Raw genomic sequence first — 24766 nt, forward strand, 5'->3', positions numbered from 1 at the left:
CCCAGAGGGAATGCAAAGTCAGGCTAGTAAATCTAGCACACACAGATTTCCCCCGACTTCTTCCTCCCACCAATTCCCTGGTGAGCACAGACTCAATTCCCTGGAGTTCCCCACTAAAGAAAAACTCCAACAGGTCTTAAAAAGAAAGCTTTATGTAAAAAGAAAGAAAAATACATAAAAATGTTTTTTCTGTATCATTGTGACAAATACAGGGTCAATTGCTTAAAAGAAAGATGAATAAACAGCCTTAATCAAAAAGAATACAATTCAAAGCACTCCAGCAACTATAGACATGTAAATACAAAAAGAAAAACAATAGAAACCTTACTGCCTTACTATATTGTACTTACAACTTAGAAACAGAAGATTAGAAAGCAGGAAACAGAAATCCTCCCATAGCCGAGAGAGAGAGATTCAAGACAAGGGACTCAGACACAAACTTCCCTCCACCCAGATTTGAAAAAGTCTGGTTTCCTGATTGGTCCTCTGGTCAGGTGTTTCAGATTACTTCTTTCCAGGTGAAAGAGACGTTAACCCTTAGCTATCTGTTTATGACAGCCCACCTCTACTCTTTTTCCATATCCCACTTCTCTATTTTCCTCTGGACCAAGTGAAGCTGCTAGTTCCAGAAGTCAGCTTCAGCACATCTCAAGAGAGTTGGCCTAGCGGAAGCAGTTGGAAAAGTCTCTAAAATGAAAGTTGAGTTGGTTCAACTCTTCCTATCTCCCAGCCAGCGCCTCTGGCACAATGTATCATTACAAAGTCTCAGTGGTAGCAGAGTACTGCAGTCTGCCATTGCCTAGTGTTTGAATTGCAGAGGTTTTAGGAGAATATAACATTGTAGTTCAGTTGTCAATAGATAAAATATTCGTAATAAAATATAGGTTCAAGGACTAGACAATGGGATATAAACACTCTGACTTCTAGGTCACCAGTTCAAATCCAGGCACAGATGGCACAGCAACTAAAAGCTATTGCCATCTGCTAGATCATTGATCTAGATGGTTTCAGTCCTGTTCCCGGTGTCTCCACTATAGCATGGACTCTTGCTGGTGTCTGTAGAGGTCAGAATAGAATGGGCAGTAGAAGCACAGAACTGCGCTCCACTTTTCAGAGGTGGGCTCTGGAGCAGCATGAGGCAACATGTGCTGTTGCTCTCCATGCTGGTTCTGCTGGTCCCTGGGTAAACACGAGTCTTCGGTCACCCAGTGGCCACTAGAGCATCGTTCTCAAGATTCACCCGCAATAAGAAATAAAACATGAAGATGCAGAACAGCACTTGAGCATGTTTGCTGTGAACGAGGGGGGTGGCATCTCAAGAGCAAGCTACAGTCTGTCATGGGGCTGCACTTGCAATGTTTTGTGTTGAAGGTTGGGCAAGTTAACCAGGTGGTTGGTGTGAAAAGGGGAGGAGGGTCAAGCTGTGCTCTTTAGCATCTAAAACAAGCCTATTTCTGAGAGGAAGGGCACTGGAATTAGGCTGGATAAGAAAGCCTCCAACTTCCCTTACAACTGTTGGTGCTGCATGGTGAGCACAGTCGTGTGGGAGGAAAGTGGGATGAGCTGCTCGGGGCCATAGAGAGCTGAGCAGCCTGGACATATCCACCAGCCCACACACTGACAATAAAGACAGGGATGCTACAAGGGGGACTGTGTAAAGGAACAAAATTAAAAGTTGAAAAATGACATGTCTCATCGCCCCTACCACAAATTGGTCATGCCAATGTCAGGGGAATGAGAAAGGGTTGGTTCCAAACCCTTCAGAAATACATTCCACAGAAAGCCAAACAGGACACTGCCACACACAAAATACAACTGGAACTGGAAAGGATGGGGGAAATGCAAAAGTGAGGCTGGTGTCGGTGCAGATATGGAGGACGTGTGGGCAAGACTTTATAAAAAAAACAAAACAAAACAAAAGACTCTATTGACCGGGCTGTCGGCAGAGGCTGAGATTTTTGTAGGGATGGGGAAAGGCTAAGGGAAAATGCTATATTATGAGGGGAAAAGAATGTTGTTTGGGAAGATCAAGAAATGCAAAGGTGGAACACAGGCTCAGCTCTGTGATAGAACTACGTACTCAGTGTGATATGTCCCCTCCAGTGGTGGCTGGACCACATTGAGGTTAGTAAGCTTGCTACAGCCTTGACCAATGGAAGCACAATTTTTTAGCTCGGGCAATAGCGGCTCATGCTTTTAGATCCAGAGGTCCAAGGTTCAATCCCCACTGCCAATAACTCTCCCAGGGACATTGCATCACATATATGTATTAGACCTGCTTTGAGCAGCATTAGATGACAAGGTGAAATCCTGACCCCATGAAAGTCAGTGGGAGTTTTGCCATTGACTTCAGGGGGGCCAGCATTTCACTCACAGTGCTTAAAACACTGGCAGCAGCCAATGGTCTGGCTACACCAGAGCCCCCAGTGTTGGCAACTTGGGTGGAGTCAAGCTGGAGGTAGCAACGGTTGGAAGTCACTGCAGAATTTCCCATGTGTACATGAGTATGTTGGCCAGATGGCTGTCAGAGACACAGCCTGGTATCCAGTGCCTCCTGTCTCCCTTCTCTGCCCTTGTCTCTAGGGTCACCCTCCCCCCTCCGTTACTTTTGTTATGCCCCACAGAGCTGTTTCCTCAGATGTCCTTTTCCTCTGACGGTGATAGAATAGTATCATATGAGATGGCCAGGGTAGGTTTTCAAAGGGCTTTCAGGCTCATAGTCACTGCTTTGGGAGAGATTTCAGTCCCTGCATTTCCTGTATCACTTTTACCTCTTTCCCTTTTGGGGGTGTATATGCACATATAGTTTTCTTCCAACCACCACCGTCACATCTGACTGGACGATGCTATTGGAAAAGAATTGTCCTAGCTGGAAATGTCGTCGACCCAATTACAGCATATTTCCTGCCTTTAAAGAGACATGGCTCTTTTTTATCATTCCTTCTTAACTTTGTCATTCTACGACCGTTACTGTTGATAGCCAAATATTATTATACTAGCCAGATAATATAAATGCTCAGTCGTTGCTTAGGAGAGGAGCACACACACAAACACAAAATCAAAACGCATCTTAACATAAACACGTATATATGTTTGTGCAAATTTTTTTCTATACATATAGAACATGGACATGTAGTCTTATTTGATGGCTGCAGTTCGTCCTTTGGCTGTTGGATGCTGTGTATGGTAACTCTCTGTCCCCCTCCTCTACCTACATGTTAGGAGGACTGTTGACAAATCTAATGAAATGGCTTTCCGGCTCTTCTGTACTAAGGGTTCATGTTAATTTTAAAATTCTCAAAGCAGCAGGGCCAAATCTATCCTGTTTTATCTTTCTCCAGAGTTAGCCCCCCTCAATATAGTTTCTCAGCACCTCATACATTTACACACATGGCAATGGGACATAAACACTTCTGGGGTGTGCTTGGAAGAGCATGTGCCAATTATCTCAGCAAAAATCTCTCTTTCTCTCTCTCCTTTTAAGGTCCATGTCATCCTGAATGTGGCAACAAAGGCTGCGATGGTCCTACTGCAGATCAGTGCTTGAATTGCATCCATTACAGTCTTGGAAGTGTTAAAGCTGGCAGGTAATGATGTTGTTATTTATTTGCATTACAGCAGTGGCCTCTTTGTGCTAGGAGCTGAATGTGCTACTAAGATGACAGCCCGCTTCCTCCAAATAGCTCATAATCTAAACAGACAGGATGATAGTGCAGGAGCATTATTGGTCCCATTTTACAGATGGGAAAATAAGGCACAGAGATGAAGTCACTTGCCTGAAGTGTTACAGGGAGTTTGTAACCTGAACCTTGAACTGCTGTATCCTCGTTCAGTGCTTTAACCACCAGGCCATTGTTTTGTTCACAAGTTAGTGTATGATGAACACTCTAGTTTAATGAAATATCATCTGAAAGAGAAGCCTGGTTGAGATCTGTTAATAGAAAGATGAACCAGTTGCCTGTAGTGGGGAGGAAGGATGGTCTTGTGGTTAAGGCAGTGCCCCAGGGCTCACCAGACCTGACTCCTCTTCCTGCTTATACCATGGGTGACCTTGGGCAAGTCGCTCAATCTCTCCAAGCCCCACCTATAAAAGGGGGACAATGGTACTTCTCTGCCTTCTAGGGCATTGTTAATGTTTTGATGCTACTCAGATCATGTAGTGATGAGTGCCCTAGAACATTAAATCCTTAAAGGTCACCGATTCCAGTGTTGCTCTGATTGGTAGTTACTGAAAGTTGTTTCCATTTGACTGGTGTTTCCCATGAGACTTGGGCTCTGAAGGGCCTAAATTATTTTTGAAAACGGGGTGTAGGCTCCTTTGGCTCTTTTGAAATGTTTGCCCATAGAACTAGTTATCAAGTCAGTGTGCGTTAACATTGGGGGAACTGTAAGAACCTTTGAATCCCATGCTATTTATGGGAGTGGTTTTAAAGACCATTCCCAACCACTGAAATTCAGTTTACACCTTGCTAATTAATAAAGAATAAATAGGAGTAGATTGTTTTAAAGGATGAAATGATCTAGTAATTCTGCAAGTAAAAATACTGATGAGGGGAGCTGTCTGGTAGGATGACTGGTGTGCAGTAACCATCCCACTGATACAGTCAGACAAGCAAGTGCTGGAGTTAATTGCATAAGCAGCATTTCTTTACAATAAATACCAGATGAGAACCAAGTACTTGCACAGCTAAACACCAGATTTAATGAGCTGAGAATACTGTACCTTCTGGGAACTGGGATCCATACTCTTTTGCTTTTCAGATGTCTAAATGTGCATCTGTTTAATTTATACTTGGTAGTATAATCCTTTGAAGCCAGCACACATACTGCCCCAACACCTAGACATCCTGACACCTAAATCTTCTCTTGGATTGATTGTCTAGAAGTCCTAACACCTAAATCTTCCCTTTGATTGATTTGTATCTCACATGAGATGATTGCATACTATCAGTTCAGACTTAGTTATTGCAACTTGTATTTTACAGAGCAGTCCTATCTGAATATCTAATTCCACAAAGATCATGCTACGACAGTGCTTAATAGTAATTTTTTCCAAACACCTCTAACTTGGTGGAATGACTCAGCAGAAACAAGAACATAGGTGCAGCTGGCAAGGGATTTTCTCAAGGTCAAAGAAAGGAGCCACAAAATCTCCTTTAATTTGAGGTTCAACCTAGTCCTAATATAATTTTATATTGCCTTAACACCTAGGAGCCCTAGTCCATTGTGCTAGGTGCTGTACAAAGAACCAAAAGATGATCCATGCCCCAGAGACATGACAAACTAAGTATAAGATAAGGGACCACAGAGGGATACAGACAGAAGAACATAAGGAAACAATGAGACAGTAGTACCAGATGCTTCCGCAAAGGCTTTCTTCTTCCTCTGTCTCCTACAGAGTTTATTTCTAAGCCTTCTCCCGAGCACCTGTGCAGGAGGAAAGAGAAGCTGAGCTGAAAATGATGAACTACAGGTGGCCAATATTAGTCGCGTGGCTTAATGCGCTCCTGGAAGACACTCTGATACCATGGTGATGAAGGCATCATAAGAACCTATGTAGAATTGAAAGTTTAGCCCCTTGCTCACTGTCTAGTCCCTGGATTTATCACCATACCTTTTTGCCTTACAGTGTAATCTCTTTATCGTGGCCAATCCAGTGAGGCATTGAGTACTCTCCATTCTTGTTGGCTTCGCTGGATGCATCTGGCAGAAGTGAGTCCTTGGACATTGATTATATGTCTGGTTTGTTTAATTCTTCTCCAGGGTGTGTGTGAGCTCGTGCCCTTCAGGGTATTTTGGGGAGAATGCAAGTAGGAGATGCCGAAGATGCCAGAAGGCGTGCGAAACCTGCACGGGCAGGGGCCGAAACCAGTGTACATCTTGCCAACGCGGTTTCTATCACCACCAGGAAACAAATGCATGTGTGGTGTTCTGTCCAGCTGGGTTTTACGCCGATGAAAGTAAGGATGTGAACCGTTTACAGATTGGCGCATGAGAATGTGGGGGGTGTTTTTTTCCCCCAAATGAACATGAATGGAAGAATTTAAGAAATCTAAAATGTCAGGGTAGAGCCTCCATGTGATGAGCCTTTGAATCAGCATCTAACAGGCAGATCTCTACTGCAGTCAAGTTGCACACGGCACTGTTGCTGCTACTAGTGATGACAACCAGAATGCTACAGTAACGTGAGCCAGTGCAAGAAAAAATGCACAGTGCCTCTTCAAAAACTGGACTGATCATCCTCACTAAGAGGCACACGGTGACAAACTCAAAATTTAAATGTAGACACTTCCATAGTTAGGTCAACACAAGGCAACTTATGTCAATCTAACTCTGTAGTATAGTCCAGACCTTAATCACCTAACTCACTTAGATACCTATGGAAAATTCCACCTTAGTCGTTATTTCAAAGGTGGAAGCCCCAACTAGAGAAATGTAACTATTAATTGCCATGGCTGCAGTTCAGTAGGCATTATTATTATTATTATTATTATTATTATTATTATTTATTATTATTCCACCTGTCTCGCAAAGGTGTTTTGCTTTGGATCACTTGCCATGGAGGGGGTGGAGAAAGAAAAGAGGTAACTAATGCAAGCCATTGAACAGAGAAAAGAGGGGAATTTAAAACAAAGTGACATTTCCCAATATCCCATTGTAAATACTGTTTATCCTCATAATATTAAAGGTCACATTTGTGAGTCTAATGGCTGGAATGTCATTCCTCCCCAAACCCTTCCTGCCAATACTCCCTTTTGTTCCATTGTGTCTGTAATGAGTAGCCATGGACAGCACTGTGAACATTTTTAATAAATCCAGCTGTGGGCAGGAATAGAAATGCTGCTGCTTCACTTTACTCACATGGTGGATCAACATCAGTCTATACTTAATGTATCCATGAGGCCCCATCAGCACAAAACATCCCATGGAAGTCAATGCGAGCTTTGTCTGAGTGAGAATTTGGACAATCTAGAGCCAATCCAACTCCCATTAAAGGCTCCCATTGACTTTAATGAGAGTTGGATCGGGCCCATAGCATGTGTAAGAACCCACACAAATTTGTGCAGTTTCTGGCCTATTGAAATGTATGGGGATAATTTGATATCAATGAGAAGCAGCATTTATTGAACCAGAAACATCATAAAACTCCTAGCCAAGTTGGCTTAATCAAGTAAGTATTTACTGTGTGTGTGTCCCTCTGAGTTATCCACATAGTCTGAACACCACCCATCTGTATGTCCTTTTAATACAAAGAGTTCACGATATGATGAAAATGCTGTTCTACTTCTGTAAGCTGTTGCCTGCAAATAGCTGCTGAACTGCAGGACTTTTCAACTCGTAAGATCTCTCTTGTGCATTGTGGCTAGACTGCCGCTTGCATTTCTCTGGGCAGATTTTATTTATACTGACTTTCTTTGTTTCTAAAAGGTCAAAAACTCTGTCTTGAATGTCATCAAAGCTGTAAAAAATGTGCTAGTGATCCAGATAAACATATTCTATGCAAGGATGGATTCAGGTAAAATTAACTTTCAAAATGTTTGTCTCTATATTAAACTAAAGAAACTGATGTGAAATCTGCACATTATGATAAATCAAAAAGCAGAATTTAAAAAATAGATATTTATGTTTCAATAACACTACGACTGTGATCCAAATTGCCAAAAGCCAGGAAATTCAAAGGAGGGAGCAATCATTATATAACATAACTCATCCTGTAGCTTAGTGTTTTTCAAACTTGGGATGCTGCTTGTGTAGGAAAAGCACCTGTCGGGCCAGGCCGGGCTGGGCCGGTTTGTTTACCTGCCGCATCTGCAGGTTCAGCCAATCGCGGCTCCCACTGGCTGCAGTTCACTGTTCCAGGTCGAGCTGCTGGAAGTAGCATGGGCTGAGGGCCTGGAGCAGCGAACCATGGCCAGTGGGAGCCGCAATTGGCCGGATCTGCGGATGCAGGAGGTAAACAAACCAGCCCTGCCCAACAGGGGCTTTCCCTACACAAGCGGCGTCCCAAGTTTGGGAAACACGGCTGTAGCTGAAAAGCACTATGTACATTCCATCAATTTATCTACAGCACTCATCACTGTGGTATAGAAGTGCCATATTGCACGTATAGATAGCCCTGAGTGGGCCTCAGATAGCACTGCTAAGTATTATTATTTTATTGTTATTGTCATTGGTAAAGAAAAGTCTCGTTTCCCCATTGTTTAGGGTTGATCCAAAGCCCACAGAAGTCAATATAAAGCCTTCCATTAATTAAATGGGCTTTCGATCAATGGTCTTGAATGCGGAATGGGGTTCCGCAGGGCTCTGTTTTAGGACCGGTTCTGTTCAATATCTTCATCAACGATTTAGATGTTGGCATAGAAAGTACGCTTATTAAGTTTGCGGACGATACCAAACTGGGAGGGATTGCAACTGCTTTGGAGGACAGGGTCAAAATTCAAAATGATCTGGACAAATTAGAGAAATGGTCTGAGGTAAACAGGATGAAGTTCAATAAAGATAAATGCAAAGTGCTCCACCTAGGAAGGAACAATCAGTTTCACACATACAGAATGGGAAGAGACTGTCTAGGAAGGAGTATGGCAGAAAGAGATCTAGGGGTCATAGTAGACCACAAGCTTAATATGAGTCAACAGTGTGATACTGTTGCAAAAAAAGCAAATATGATTCTGGGATGCATTAACAGGTGTGTTGTAAACAAGACAAGAGAAGTCATTCTTCCGCTTTACTCTGCGCTGGTTAGGCCTCAAATGGAGTATTGTGTCCAGTTCTGGGCATCGCATATCAAGAAAGATGTGGAGAAATTGGAGAGGGTCCAGAGAAGAGCAACAAGAATGATTAAAGGTCTTGAGAACATGACCTATGAAGGAAGGCTGAAGGAATTGGGTTTGTTTAGTTTGGAAAAGAGAAGACTGAGAGGGGACATGATAGCAGTTTTCAGGTATCTAAATGGGTGTCATCAGGAGGAGGGAGAAAACTTGTTCACCTTAGCCTCCAATGATAGAACAAGAAGCAATGGGCTTAAACTGCAGCAAGGGAGATTTAGGTTGGACATTAGGAAAAAGTTCCTAACTGTCAGGTAGTTAAACACTGGAATAGATTGCCTAGGGAAGTTGTGGAATCTCCATCTCTGGAGATATTTAAGAGTAGGTTAGATAAATGTCTATTAGGGATGGTCTAGACAGTATTCAGTCCCCTGCCCTCATGGCAGGACCAGACTCGATGACCTCTCGAGGTCCCTTCCAGTCCTAGAGTCTATGAGTCTATGAGTCTTTAGAGTGGTGTAAATCTGGGAGTAAATCCATGACAGTAAGTGGAGTCAGTCTAAGTAAGAGGAGAATCAGCCCCAGATTGTTAGCTGACCACCGACCACCATTTTGACTTGTGTCTTTGATGTTGTCTACACTCTGAAGATGCTTTGCAATCTAGATATACTGGTGGAGTCCCCTAGTGTTAGACGGGGCTTATGCCAACAGAAGGAGTTTTTCTGTCAGAGTAGTAACACCGCCATCCCAGATGACATTAGCTATGTCAACAGAAGCATTCTGCTGTCAGCATAGCTGTGTCTGCACTGGGGTTTTTGTTGGCTAGTGGGGTGGTGCTTCCACACCCCTAACCAAGAGAGCTGTTCCGTGAAAACTTTATTGTGTAGACCTGGCCTCAGTCTGCTAACAGGCATGATATTATCTATCATGCTCGCGTTACACCTACTCCAGCCCCTGTTAAGGTCCATGGGAGTCGGAGCCATGCCTGTTGTCTCTAGACGGGCCTACCCCTACCAGCTGCCAAGCACTCTGTCCCAGCACGGACATCACCGGGAGCTGAGGGAGCTCAGCTCCATGCAGCATGGGGCTCCTGTCTCCCACCTCACTTCTGGCTCTCACTGGCTCTTTCTAATCCCCTTAATGCTGTCTGATTTAAATTCCCTTTGCTGGGTTTGTTTATAAGCTGGGCTGGGGGTGGGGATGTGAGGAGGACATCTAAAAGGAAAAAAGACCAAATAAAAATGTTTACATTGAATATTATACAACGTACGGTTTCTACATGAGCCTCAGGGAGTTACTTCAGAACCTTCCCCGGTTCTGCACGTCTCCTGCAGCCGATTTTTCAAAACAAGGGATGTTTACCTAGTGACAGGAGTTATTGAGTTGATCCTATAAATATCTATTTTGGGTGCATTTAAAATGCATACTACGAACACAGAGGTCCCTTATTTAGGCCTTATTTAAACATGAAAGTTTTACCGTTTATACCAATATAGCTATACCAGTCTAGTTGTACAACTGGGATGTTTTGTATAAAGACCATTGATCGAAAGCCCAATGTCACCGATACCAAAAGCTCATGTGGGCACTCTTGTTTCAATATGAGTGACTTTACTTATTTGTTTATTTATTTGTTTATTTAATTTTGGTAGCTTAAACCCTTCCCAAGTGACATAAGCTAACCTGCAAAAAGTCACGCTTAGACCAGAGTCAGTGTCCCAGGGAGGTGAGGGGGTATTATACTGGCATAACTATAGCTCCTTATGCATGGCAATTCAGAGTCTCAGCTCCTGGAAAAACACACACTCCACACACACACTCCCCTCACGCAGGTGTTAAATCAAGATGGCTCCTTTGGTGCTAACGTGCACTGGTCCCAGCCAGGGGCGAGTCCAGGCACCAGCACACCAAGTGCGTGCCTGGGGCAGCAAGCCACGAGGGGCGCTCTGCCGGTCGCCGCGAGGGCAGCAGGCAGGTTGCCTTCGGTAACATGACTGCGGAGGGTCCGCTGGTCCTGTGGCTTCGGCGGACCTCCTGCAGGCTGCCACCGAATCCGCAGGACCAGGGACCTCCCGCAGGCAAGCCGCCAAAGGCAGCCTGCCTGCTGTGCTTGGGGCGGCAAAATATCTAGAGCCGCCCCTGGGCCCAGCCCTACAATGAGAGGAGGTAGAAACACAGCTTAGAGCCACTATTGTCTCTTCTTACCCCAGCTGTGCTGGGTGGGAGTTCAGTGCTACTGGAGATTGAGGGCGTGGGCTCATTTTCAGAAGTGTCTTTGGAAGCCCAAGTCCCATCATTAAAAATTCTCCCCCATTAAAGTAAAAGTGTGAAGCTGGGATGGTTCGTCTCAGTGTTTGAAACTGGAAGTGCTGAGCCCATGTGACCACTGTCCTGAATTTGGTTCTCCTCTGCTGACATGTGCATAGCTGTCTGATTCAGTCAACCGGCTGTACTTGGGACAGAGTGGCTTTTTGAACAGCACTGCTTCACAGAAGTAAAAATCTGTAGCGCCGAAAGGTTCTGCAGTCCCTCAGAAAAGGGAACTGGGAACCGGTTGTCAGGTGTAAACCATAGAAAGCTACCTGTTATTGTCCAATACCCTTTTAAACTGGGAATCCAATCCTCTCTGTCACATTAAAGCACTAAGGGCCCAACAGAAGCATCTCCAATAAGAACTTTCTGTTTCTGCTCATTTCTGAAACCTAGAGAAGGGTCCTTGGGGGGCCTATGGTTTTTCAGAGCATGGCTGAGCTGTCAATCACATCTGGCTTGTGAGTGCAGCAAAGCCTTTTGTTCGGAGGGCTTTGTGTTAAACTGCAGATGGGTCCAGTCTGGATCAGAACTCCTTGGATTAGGGGTCTGGGCCTGAATTTCTGGGCTTGGGCCCATCTCTGGTTAAAAACACACTTTATACACTGGACACACTAAAAGCTAAGTCCCAGATTCTACCACCCTTATTCCCATGGAGTAACGCCGTTCTGCACACACAGCCCTGTTGGTTCCAATAGGAGTAATCACAGAGTAAGGGCTGGTCTTCTACGTACTGTGAACGTGGCTGGCAGGATCCGAACCCAGATCATTTGCAGACGTGCTGTTTCAAAACACAGCACCTTTGGGGTCCATATAATGGCCACCTAATACTAGTGTAATAAAGTTTAGATTTAATCCATGGTAGCTGTAGTAACTGTGGATGCTCCAACACCATCCAGTCCATCCTTCCTATAGGTAGGACCCTGCTCTGCTCAGCTGAGAGCAACTGCAAGGCTTGTGGCACCTTATCCTTGGAAGCTACATTGCAAAGTTCGAGGCCCAGTTGTGATCCCCATATTCACGTGAGCTAACAGCCAGCACCCTAGGACTGCTCGGGCATGTGACTGCTCAGCACGATGCGGAGTCAGGAGTCTGATGTGGCCCTCGGGATTTAGGCTGCACGAATCCAAAGGAATTCCTGCTAGTCTTCAGAATCAAACAGTATTGAGAAAATAATGAGGATTTATTTGTATTACTGTAGCACCCAGGCCCCCCAGTCATGGACCTGGACCCCATGGCATTAACAGAGAACAAAACACAGCCCCTGCCCTAAAGAGCTGGCACTCTCGGCATGAGACCAATCAGTGAATAAAAAACAAACAGCTTAATTCCTCAAAAGCCAGGCATCCTGGTAGTAAAGGAGAAACACCCTCTACAAGAGAGAAACCCTTGATATGATCTCTCTGTCTTGCAAAGATCCAACAGTGTGCTGTGTTACAGGCCTTTCGAAGAGTTGGGCCAGCTGTCCATGTCTTTTATTTTTTATTATTTTATTTTTATTTTATTTTTAAAAACCTTCCCTTTCCTCTTGAGCACTTCATTAAAGATCCTACAGCAGGTTTTTTTGAAGGGGCAGGGGGGCAGTGCATCCCTAGAAGGATTTGAATGTCTTTTGAAGTGCTGGCTCAGTTCCAGATGCCTTCTGTCCAGCTGGGAGAGAAGGCAGCAGGTAGCGGTGCTGTGCTTTTGTTTTTCACGTGTTTTTAAACGTTGTTGTTTTGGGCATTCGTGTATTACAGGAGCACACCGAGATCAGTGCCACCATTGTGCTAGGCCCTGTACACAAACACATAGCGAGAGGCAGGCTCTGCCCTGAGCAGCGTACAATCTAAATAGACAACAAGACAAACAAAGGGGAGGGAAGCAGAGGCCCGGTGGACTGAAGTGATTCACCCAGGGTCACGCGACAGGTTGGTTGCCACGCTGGGCTAGAAACCCTTTCCAATCCTCAGTCTATTGGGCTATCTGCTAAACCATGCTGCCCCTAATAACACAATATTTGGGGGCAGGCAGAGGGGGCCACGGAAGTACAGATTAAAAAAATCTTCACTTTCTTCTTGTGTGTTTAGGTGTGTTTAGGGCGATGTCCTGGAAAGGGCTGTAAATCAATTGTTAACGCTCCAATCCAGCAGTTGGATCCCTGTGGCAGCCCCCACCAAGATGTGACCGGGGCCTAAGCTTGGTATCAGTGAACCAGACTTGACCAGCCAGCTGACAGACAGTCCCTTGGGCCAGCTAGTGTAGCTTAGAGCAGTCATTGGGGCCAGGCATAGAACCAGAAAAACAACCCCTCTCCTCTACTGCGCCAAGCAGATCTTGCCCAGTGCGGAAAATCTGGCTTCCTGGGCCCAGTCCTTGACTGCAGTCATGGAATGGAAGTTAGGGTATACAAGGTGGGGGGAGGAGGCTTTAAGCTATAAACCACAGTTGTGCTGCTCTGATCCTGGCCACGCTACAGCAAGCCAATCTTTTGGCATAAGTAGCCTGAAGGCTGCCCCGGGAGGGCCCATTACAGACAGGGGTGCAGGGAAACACTGGTCATGTTCCCTGCATCAGAGCAGGGAGGGGCTGGTGTTGAAGCAACTACAATGGCTCTGTGCCACATAAGGATTCCCTTACCCAGGGCAGATCCTATGGAGACTGGGTCTGCTGGGTTCACTTTGCTTTGGGGAAGGTGGTACAGAGCTGTCTCAGGCTGCCCAGTCCTTACACGGAGGCTTGTATTAAGGTGAAATCTCAATGGTGAAATCACTAGGGATTGGGGGAGTATTTGTGTGTTTTGGTAAAACTTTCTTCCCTGCTTTTCCAACAGCCCATTAGGCGCAGGCTGTCTACCGGAATGCCAGCCAGGCATGCACTTCAGCAAAGAGACCCGGAAATGTGAGAGGTGCCACGCGAGCTGCCAGACATGTGTCGGTATGTTCTTCATCTGCACGTGGTCCCGAGCCGTTCTTCCAAACGGCGTTAAACCCAGCCCTCTGTGCCTGAGCCGGGAACTCGCTGCTCTGCAGTGCAACAGCACTTGGCCTTATAGAGCATAAGGTGTGCTTTGAAGCAGCGTCGTTGGGTCAGTGCAAAAATTAACCCAGCAGCTTGTGGAAGGAGAAGAAATGGCTGTGTGGGCTCAGAGCGTTTCGCTCGCTGTGCAAAGCCCAGCACAGCAATGGGAAAGCATCCCACCATGCTGCTTTTCCATGGGGATCGCGGCCCCCGGTCTTTAACAGACAGGGCTGGCTCTAAGTTTTTTGCCACCGCCGAAGCAAAAAAAAAAAAAAAAAACCACATTGAAGTGCCCCCCTCCCGAAAAGTGCTGCCCCAAGCACATGCTTGGAACACTGGTGCCCACAGCTGGCCCTGTTAACAGACCGAGTCCTTTTCAGGGTGTTTGATAGGGCTACCCCTACTGAAGAATTCTCTCCAGGTGAGCTACAAAATGCCACTCCTCTGCCCTCACCATCTGCATGTGCATGTATAGAAGTAAATGGGGCCTAAAAGTCACAACCAGGTGGAGCCCCATGGTGGTAGATGTGGTACAAACATAAAGGGTGGGCTCACTTTGAGCTTGGGACGGTCACGTTGCTCACAAGTGCCCAGCAAACCCTTTCCTGTGCTGCCGTGGATACTGCATCTGCTGGATGGACAGCAGAAGCAGTTGTCTTTTACAAAAGCTTTAGGGAGTGTTTTTACATTTTTTTAATTTAATTTTATTTTTTGTATTCTTACACCTGTGAAGCCAGGCGCTTTAGTTGAACAAGGCTCAGGGGGAGCCCTCTAAAAATGACCTAAGACAGCTTTTCGGCACATAAAAATGGCAAGAGTTTGAAGTCTGTTACCTCGGGTCATTGCATGATTGGTTAGAAGGGATTGCTGGGAATCTCCCCCACTGAAAAAGGATCCAGCTCCCATTTATACCATGGGCCCAAAATATCAGACTTTGAACCCATCACTGGGGCAGGACTTCTACTGCCAGTTCTGATCTTCAGGCCAGGTTAATTTGGGGGAGAGAGAAGAACTTTCACATCCTGGGGAACAGATTGACTTTACAAATAAAAATATGGTGGCTCTGGGGCTTGGAACGTTGCACTAAATGCTGGGAGATGGGTTAGTGGGTAGAGTGCAGGTGAGCCAATCAGAGGGGAGTGATCGATTTATTCTCACGCAGCAACAGTGAGAGAAAAATTATTTTTAAAAGTGGGAAAATATTAATTGTGAAACCACAAACATTGGCCAGTGACACAGGACATGCGTTTTAACAATATGGACTGGGTTTCAAGCCAGTGGTGTCCCTGTAAATATTACCTATTGAACAACAGCTAAGCAGTAGATCAAGGTGTAAGCAGCACCTAGAACGTGTGAACGCATGAGAAGGAAGCGCTGTTGCCCAGAATGCATCAGTCCGGGTTTCTTGCTGTTTGTCTCTACGGTATCTCAGCAATGTTTTCCAGAAAATAAAATCAAGTCTGGCTCTCGTTACTATCATCCGGAAACTGAGCTCCTGCCATGAATCCTGTGGAATTCCACAGTATCTGTTCTCAGCCTGAACTGCTCAGTCTACCGAATTTCCTGGTGCCCTGTGCAGCTGCGTGCCACTCCAGCTCCTGCCCCACCTCTTTCCCATGGCCCCTGCCCCTGCTCCACCCCCCTCTCCTGAGGACTGAAGTAGGGCTGGGCCTGCACTCACCAGTGGCGGGACGTGCAGCGGTCCAGCCCCAGCCACGCCTTCGGTGGGTACTGGGGCATTGTTCCCCCCCCCCCGTTCCCCAAGCCAACCCTGCCCCCTCGTGGGGGGGAGGGCTGTGTAGGGCCCCAGAATAGCTAGGGACGTCCCTGCTTCTGCCACCTGGGGGAAGTGGGTTGGGTCTAGCTGCACTTGTGCTGGTCATTCGACAGGCCACCAGGGGGGCAGCAAAGAGACAGGGACAGGGGAGCAGTTGGGCTCTACATAAAATCTCCCAAAGTGCAGTTTTTCCAGCTTGATTTTCCTGTCATCTTCTCATGCATGAAGGGCTGGTGTGAAGGGGACAACGTCAGACTGGTACTTTGTCTCTCTCTCTCTGCCTGGGGTATCTAGTCACCCAAGAAGGTAACTTATAGCCCCAAAAAGTCACCCGTTGTTGCTGATTCAAGATTTTTGCTTGCCGAGGCCTCTCAAAAGTAGCCCAAACTGGCAAAGAACCACACAGGCTGGCAACGCTGAAGCACAGTAGCGGCTGCAGGGAGACTGTGCTACAACATAGCACCACCTGGTGGTCACGACAAAAAGGAGCAGGACTTTCCTGGGAGCCTGGCCCAGCCATGTATGTCTACACTGTACATTAAGCCCAGGCTCGTGTCAGGTCTGAGTCCAAGCTCTGCTTCCATCCACACACTGATCAGTCTGACTCAGGTCACCAGACACTCAGGATCCAGGTCCTGGGCCCCGCTAGAGGGGTGGGTCAGAACCTGAATCCAGGCCCTGTCCTTCTGCAGTGTGGACGCAGGTCAAGCTGCAGACCTGATTAAGGTCTGCTGGGTACAGTAGGATTCGTCAGCACAAGTCTGAGACCCGGGTCCAGCAGTCATAAACCCAGGTTTACGATGCAGTGTGGATGCTAAAGCGCGGGCTTGGAAACACCAACTCCATAAGCCCAGGTCCCATAGACCCGGTTTTACAATGCAGCATACAAATAACCCAAAGAGGTTGTGAGGAGTAGGGCAAAGTGGCCCTCCTTGCTCCATCTTGGCCATAACATTTGCTTAGGTGTGTTGTGGAATGTTGATTTTCCCTTCCTCAAAGCATCAGGAACTGGCTGCAGCCGGAGGAGGATGCTGGTGCAGGAAGAGAGGGAGAGATTGGTGGGCTGCGCTGTTCCTGCAAACCCCGTGACCTTCCCTACTTACAGATTTTCCTGCTTGCCTTTCCTGCCGTCTTCTCCTGGCTCCGAACCTTCCCAACTGACAGTTAACCATATGCACGAAGGGCTGGCCATGTAGGGGACAATTCTGGGCTGGTACTTTGTCTTGGTGTCTCTGTCTGGGGTATCTAACAGCAGGGTCAAAAACAGTCAGAAAGTCAGTGGAGATCAGAGGGTGTGGGCGCTTGAGGGCGTGGCCAGTGTGCATGTTCCTAAAAATGTCAGGCTACGCTTAGCTGCACACCCAGGCCTGTCGGCATCTCTTGAAGGTCCTTTCTAGCCAGGCTGTTGGGTTAGCTGGGTCTTTGCTGGGCCTGGGATGTGGGCATGAGCTGAGGAACCATTTAGAGTCCAGCTGGCACAATAGTCTCAGGCAGCTTGTTTATTCTGCCACAGCCTTCTGGAACAGAGCAGACTCCTAGTCCCGAGTGTCTCTGGCTCCTGTCCAACACAGTCATGGTAACACAATGCAGTAATTGTCTTTGTAGCAGACTATAATATTTCACATCTCCCTTGTTCTCCCTAGGGCCAGGCAAAGAGGCATGCATACAATGTGCCAAAGATTTCCACCTGCACGAGTGGCGATGTGTCCCTGCTTGCAGCCAGGGATTTTACCCTGAGGCAGTGCCAGGTCTACCTTATAAAGTCTGCACAAGGTACAGTGTCCTCTTGAGATCTTTCCCTTTGAAGTTAGTGTGATGAAATGCACAGGGAGCCATTCTTAATAGCTGACTGGATATATCGGCAATCAGAGTGGGGCTGCTGATAGCGTGTGTAACGGGGAACGAAGATAAAAATCCTGAAAACAACTGGCTGGTTGATGCTGTTTACTAGACCGACTAAAATGGTCAAACAAGCCCTGAGCTTTTGGAAATTCTTCAGCAGAGCTGATTTTTCATATGGGTAACTAGTGAAAAGTGTCAGCGTGGAGCATTCTTAGATAGTAAACTCCTTGGGGATTGTCTGATTGTTCTATTTGTACAGCACCTGGCACAATGGGGTCCTGGTCAATGACTAGGGCTCCCAGGGGATACAATAATACAAATAACAAACGATCATAATAAGTCCTGCCTCAGGACCAGGAGAAAACCAGATTCTAGTCCATTTGCAAACAGTAGTTTCTTGACCTAAGTGGAGACTCTTATTGAATTTCACCTAATTATATGTAAGGAATAAACATTACTATTTAATAGTAGAACCAAATGTTCTAATTTCGCCAGGGAGTATCAAACCCAGTCGGCAGGTTTCATTCCTTTGGGAGGTTCCATCACTACATCTAAATCATGTCTCCTTTAGACAGGAGAAATGTCTGACCTTGCTCCTTTTTTTTCTGTCTCATCACCTTCCACTTTAGAACTTGGACTCTCTGTAGTTGATCCAAGCTGCCTTTCTTCCTCAAAAAATGGAGTAAAAAAAGTGATGCAGAGAAGAGATGTTGCACTTATTTATTCCCTGACAAAAAACTCTGTGAAACTGGAGAGTACATATTAATTTAGAAACCCTGGGGATGTGGCAGTTGTCCCCCGAAACAAGCATTACTGATCATGGCATCTCTACAGGGCAGAGTTAAACTTGCTTAAGAGCCTTAACTGCATTTTGTACTTTAACATGGCTGGGTTTCTTAAGTTTTATCTCTGGATGTCCTGGGCTTGGGGTAATTACAACTTTCTTGGGTGGTTTTTAAACCATTAAACTCCTGATGTGTGTTCTCCAGCATAATGTTTTTTGTCTGTGAATATTAAAATTAGTTTTGTTTTAATCTTTTTGTTAATAAGGTGAAGGAGGAGGGAAATAGCTGGGACCTCTTTTCCCCCCCACCCCCAGGTACCCAAGGCCGTCAGAGTATGGCAACTTATTGATCACTACTGACCAGAAACAAATGTGAAGTGGAGGTGAAAGACTCCCGTGTCCTATCACCAGCCCAGTAAGAAGTTCAGCCCCTCCTGGTTCAGGTTTTCCAAAGAGAAAGGGGCTGGTTCAGTCTAGATGTAAGTGGGTTCAAACCCATTCTCTTCAGTGCCCTGAGGCTGAATTTGCCCTATGGTCTGTTGGGTCTCGACACAAATGGTTGTGGTGCCCAGAGAAAATATCTGTGCGCTTGTCTCCTTGTCAGATGTGATGACAGCTGCTCAGCCTGTGAAGGCTCCAGGGATAACTGCGTCAAGTGTAAGGAAGGTTTCAATCTGCGCATCGGCTCATGCATCACAAATGTAACCTGCATGGACGGTACGTAACGAGAGGGCAAACATGTAATAAAGACCCCAGGCTTATACCCCAATAGCACAGATGTGTCTTAAAGCTTCCCTAAAGGGGCAGCTGGAGATTCCCTGCCATCAGGGATTCCCCAATGGTATAAAGTCATTAGAATCAGCTCTACATCACCCTCTCCCATCTCTGTAAATGCGGCCTGTCAGGGCATGGCCAGCGCCCACTGTGCTCTGGTTATTCAGAGCCATTGAGCGGCCCATGGGACTGTTACAGCTAGCATTAGTTAAAGCATCCCTGTGGTTGCACTAACTTACACTGGCCCAAGGATGCAGGAAGGCTGAAAGGCAACTTAGAGATACATTTGCCTCCCCTGGTCTCCACACACCCTGGTGCAGCTGAAGATTGAGCCTATAGATTGAGTATTTTCTGTACAGGGACCTGGGCCCAAATCCTCAGCCGCATTTAGACTCCATTGATTTCACTGGAAGTTAGGCATCTAAGTATCTTGGTGGATCTGGAGCCTCCCCTTTCTATAGGGCTGCAGGGTTCCTAGGATGCTGTCAGATAATAATAATAAAAAGCTTCCTAGAATTCAAGTGGAACTGGTCTTCGAATCAAATCAGAGAATAGATGAGAGAAATGTATAGGGACATAAGGAAAAATCCTTCAGCTGCACCTTTCCCAATTATCTACATTCCCAAGAATCCCCTGGCTGTAGTCAACAAAATGCTCCTGATTCTTCATTCTCTCCTCACAACAAAAGCAGGGAGAATGTTGGATGCTGTGATTTCATATTTATGGAACATATAATTGACCTACTCAAATTAAATCAAGTTACAGAATTCCTGACCTGAAACAGCACTATGATTTCTCCCATCATGGTATCTACACAATGATTGCAAGAGAAACACAGGTTACTCAGCAAGGCTGATAAGCATCTGCTTATTGCTCAAGTACACACACGTGTTTGAATTTAATTATATTTCATCCTTGGGCTAATTCTCCCACTCATCGCAAAGCGTCTCCATTTCTTCATTACAAACAGGTGGCAATACCCCTAAAAAGTGACTTATTTTCCATTTTCTCTCCTCAAACACTGGAACAAATTGCATTGCCTGTTACCTGTGAGAGGTTGTTTATTTAAAATGTTAATCTGTTTTCTCAGATTCTCCTATTCCTGAACGCAGCCCCTCAGCTTTCAAGACTCTCTGTGAGATTGTGAAATCAAAAAAGCTCTGTGAAATGAAGCTATTTGTACAGTTATGCTGTCAGACATGTCGCATGGCTGGATAAAGTTCAGTATCTGCATCCAGGAATTCCACCACCCTGCAAGTCCAGTTTGCCAAACCTTTAGGACAAAAGTTTATTTTTTCAACTTTGGGAGAGTTTACATGGTGCTGCCTAACATCAGTTTGATAACTTTAATATCTCTGTCAATTTGTTTCTATAGCAACATAATGAATAGCATTAAATCTAGGTAGGATCTTATTCTTGGTAATTAAGGCCCCAAAGATACAAAACAAATGGCAATATTAATACTCTCAAATGCTTCTCATGAATGAGGACTGATGTGTGATCCAGACACCTCATCTTGTTTCTTAGTCAAAATCCTTTTGATTCAACCATTCCAAGTCATAGCAGGAGATCAGGACTCGAAAGCACCGAGGATTTCTGTGTGTCTAAGAAGAAGCTATTAATGTTTAAACACTTTCTGTTCTTCTATGCTAGCTCATGACTGATAAAAATCCATGTTACAAAAAAAAAAGCAGTACACTATTTTCTTTTCTTTACATATGTAACATGATGAACTGTGTAATCTGAACTAAATAATCTGCTCGATAAAAGCTGTAAAGCAAAGTATTCAGGTTACTTGTTGGCTTCTGTTGTTAACTGTTTCTGTCTGGCCATAAATTTGACAATAACTGGAGACTTGAGGATCATATTCAGAGTTAGTGTAAGAGGAACAATCCAGTGCATCTGCTAGCGCCGTCTGAATTTAGCCCATAGTGTCTGTTGGGGCCCTCAACCTGCCAGCTGGTTGCATGCAAGCAGATCCAAGTCCCTGCACAGAGCCCCACTGATTCAGTGGGAGGCTGGCCAGACATAAGGGTCCACCCACATGGCTCAGGAGTATTAGTTACTGAATCCATTTCTCTTCTGAAATAGTGAGTAAGCTGTTGATGAACTCCGTTCTAATCATTGAAACCGGTTAGGTTCTTCCTCTCCTAGCTAAATAAGATAGTTTTCCTGTATTTTTACCCTCCAGCACTTTGCATCAAAGCCTCTTCTATATGACAACACTTTGATGGATGTAACACCTCTAAGAAATCCCGATGCCGATGATCCGGTCAGGAAATGCCTTCCCTATCCAGCTCAGTTCTCTAAAACAAATCAGAATCTCTTCACTCTGTCTCCAAACAGAATGTCATGTGGTGTTTGTATAATTGTTTAAAGTTTCTTTGGCTATGTTGCCCTGAGATTTTTTATAATAACTTATACTGTATTTCTCCATAGATTATTAATTATTATTAATTATTATTATTATTATTATTATGGGAAGTGTGGAATCTTTTATGTGTCTTATTCAGGTGTTTCCCCTTCTCTGGGACCTCTGTTGCCAGACTTTACAAAGATGTTATTTTCATAAGACATATGTAGACGATATTTCTTATGTTGCATGTTCTGATTTTCATTGATAGTTTTAACAAGTTCAACCTTCTGCCAGTGAAATTCACAGTAAAAGCTTTATCAGTTCTTTATGAAGCAGGAAGAATCCGTGTTTTTTTAATTCAAATTATTTTCACCCTGTCTGGGCCTGTCCAATAAAACCTCAGCCAGGTGAACAGGGGATGGCCAAATGTCATTGTTCATAAAACTGAATGGATCAACAACCATGTAAAGGCAAAGCTTCTATGAACTGACCACAAACTTAATAAACTGTTTCCATCCACTAATGAGTGAGACCGTACTCTTTCCAAGACGCCAAGGTCAATGGATTTATCTTGTCATTCAGGCCAGTCAGATCAAGTGTGTGATGTTTCTGTGAAGTCTTTATTATTTTGATGGACATAGCTTGATGGATCAGGGTCAGAAGTCAGTTGTTCAAGATTTTTTGCTGGGGGGTTAACTATGTACTTACTGCTGGAGATGCATTTCTTCTGCAGAGGGGCACACACCCATTCTCATTAACTAGTACCAATGCTTGTACCTTCAGAGGAAGTTTAGATCACGCAAAAATCCAAGGTACTTACTAATGATGATTTGCGCATAGCACTTTTCATCCTGAAGGCTCCCAAGCTGCTTTGCAAACCTGCATACAAACCACACATAGCATGGCAGCTAGCAACACACAGCAACGGGACGGGATTGTCATGGCAGAAAGTGAAGAACATCTTATCACATTTAGGTAGGCAGAACAAAGTTACCCAAGTTGGAATTTGGCCAGGACCTAGAGGAGAAGACTCCTCCGCCTAAGAAAAGTTCTAGGCAATTTTTAATGAGCCCTGGTGCTCAGGAACCTTGCTTTTATGCTGAAAGATGTATGCTCCAGCAGAATGGTGCCCTCTAAGGCCAGGCTGGGACATCGTTTCATCACTTATTCTGAGAGAAGAAAATGTCCACCACTACTTCTCACAGCACCTGGCTGTTCTTTAGTTCCCCATCCAGGCACTAACCCAGATAGCCCTGCTTATTTGGTGAGCTCTGTTGGAATTGCAGCACAAGGCAATGTGGCTGCAGGCTTTGAACTAAATGAAAGTAAAAGCATTATCCTATCACTGCAGCCAGAGTACTAAACCAACATGCCTTGCTGTAACAATCTAACTGCAGAGGATGGGCCGTATATCATTGTGTTGGTGGGACAGTTCAAATAGACTCCCAGGCTCAATATGGCTTTACTGTGGTGGTGTAGATCCAATTTTTGACCTGGCGAAGGCCTGGCTTCTTTGTTTGCAGGTGCAAAGCTTGAGTATTTGCATCTTTGTCAGGTAAGAAAGGGCACAAGTGCTCTGAGTTGTGCCTGCAATTCAACTGTGGGCAGGGCCGCCCAGAGGATTCAGGGGGTCTGGGGTCTTGAATTGCTGCCGAAGACTCGGCACTTCGGTGGCAGGTCCAGGGAAGAAGGACCCCCCGCTGCAGGTCTTTGGGGCACTTTGGCAGTGGGTCCCAGAGCGGAAGGACCCCTGCTGCCGAATTGCCGCCGAAGACCCAGAGATGAAGAAGCTCCTGGGGCCCAGAGTGAAGGACCCCGCTCCAGCGGCCCTGAAAAACTCTTGTGGGGGCCCCTGTGGTGCCAAGGGCCTGGGGCAAATTGCCCCACTTGCCCCCCCCCAGACGGCCCTGACTGTGGGTGCAAATTGGGTAGGTGCTTCCAGATGGAATTCAAGGTTGTGGTTTTAACCTAGCAGGCCCTAAAATGATCAGTTATTTGTGAGATTACTTCTCTCCCCATGATTTACTGCCACAGGTGAGATTAGCAGAGATGTTCGAACTGGATCTCCCTCAATTTATTTTCCTTTGGTGAAATTCAATGACCTTGTGTTTATGCAGAAGGTCAGACAAGACAATTACATGTTTCTAGCTCAGCTCTCAAGGCCTGGAGACAGCAGCTAGTGGCAGAAAGGCCAACATAACCTTAGCAAATACCTGAGCCAGGAAGGTGTTTATGGGGACTGATGTTCAACACAAACTTCCGGTGTTGTGTTTGAACTAAGCAGGAGCGAGCATCAGCACTTGTAACTGGAGGTGGGGAGGGCAGTTATTGAACTGATGGTTCATGTATGTTCACGCTGGGGGAATGGTGTGGAATCTGTTCAGATCCAGCTGTGTCCAAAGGAAACAGCCTTTCTAGCCAGGATGCCGCCAGGCATTTGTACAGAGGAAGTTCTCTCACTCTTCATTACTTTCAAAAAGCGGGTAGAACACGGCGTTAAGCAGCCCAGCACTCTATGGTCTCAGGCACAGCTTTGCCAATGCACCGTGATCCTCACCTGCAGACAGCTCGACTATCCTAGTCCTGGGTCACCCCCCTATTCTGGCAACACACCTTGCCCCTCACCTGATGCTAGTGCACCACCCTGTGGGGCTCCATGAAAAGTCAGTTTGACAAGATACAAATATTTTTGCAACAGAAAACTCCAGGCTTCCAACTGGGGCGACCAGACAACAAGTGTGAAAAATTGGGACAGGGGTGGGGGGAAATAGGAGCCTATATAAGAAAAAGACTCAAAAATCAGGACTGTCCCTATAAAATCAAGACATCTGGTCACCCTATTTCCACCTGACCTCTCCTCAGCCCAGCCAGAGACTCTTGGCTTCATGTAATCCCAGGCAAGCCCACAGGTCTCGGGTGGGGGGTTCCCACGCACGTTTTTTGCATTCTGAAGGCACTTTGCGTACAAGCCACTCAAGGGCGTTACCTTGTCTGGTACCTTCCCACCTCTGTACGGGCCACAGGCTCCACTGTGCTCGGAGCTGCCTAACCCGCCCAGAGGTTTTCACCGAGCGACTCGCGCCGCACGCCCGTCACGTCAAATCACCCCGGGCAGGTTTCCGGCCTTGAGTTCAAGGGAATGGGGGGCGGGGGCTGCC

The 24766-nt window shown here is 45.8% G+C and overlaps 1 protein-coding gene and 1 long non-coding RNA gene across 11 annotated transcripts in view; one reads left to right on the forward strand and one right to left on the reverse strand.

The window, feature by feature from the left end:
* The window catches only part of PCSK6 (proprotein convertase subtilisin/kexin type 6), a 154321-nt gene extending 133832 nt beyond the window's left edge, over positions 1-20489 (forward strand). For all 10 annotated transcript variants that reach the window (XM_030577701.1, XM_030577707.1, XM_030577705.1 and 7 more), the window contains 7 exons: positions 3485-3587; positions 5764-5960; positions 7429-7516; positions 13888-13991; positions 17496-17625; positions 19083-19195; positions 20343-20489. In XM_030577701.1, coding sequence (XP_030433561.1) covers positions 3485-3587; positions 5764-5960; positions 7429-7516; positions 13888-13991; positions 17496-17625; positions 19083-19195; positions 20343-20470 — 863 coding nt within the window. In that variant the 3' untranslated portion in view covers positions 20471-20489. The remainder of the gene's footprint in view (positions 1-3484; positions 3588-5763; positions 5961-7428; positions 7517-13887; positions 13992-17495; positions 17626-19082; positions 19196-20342) is intronic.
* Positions 20490-20504: 15 nt separating this feature from the next.
* Positions 20505-24758, reverse strand: LOC115658566. The gene is made up of 3 exons (XR_004002338.1): positions 24595-24758; positions 22429-22487; positions 20505-20856 (listed from the first exon to the last, which is right to left on the reverse strand). It is a non-coding gene; the product is annotated as an uncharacterized LOC115658566 (long non-coding RNA).
* Between the last annotated feature and the right edge of the window lie 8 nt (positions 24759-24766).

Source organism: Gopherus evgoodei, chromosome 10, assembly GCF_007399415.2.
Source record: "Gopherus evgoodei ecotype Sinaloan lineage chromosome 10, rGopEvg1_v1.p, whole genome shotgun sequence".
Taxonomy (NCBI): Eukaryota; Metazoa; Chordata; order Testudines; family Testudinidae; genus Gopherus; species Gopherus evgoodei.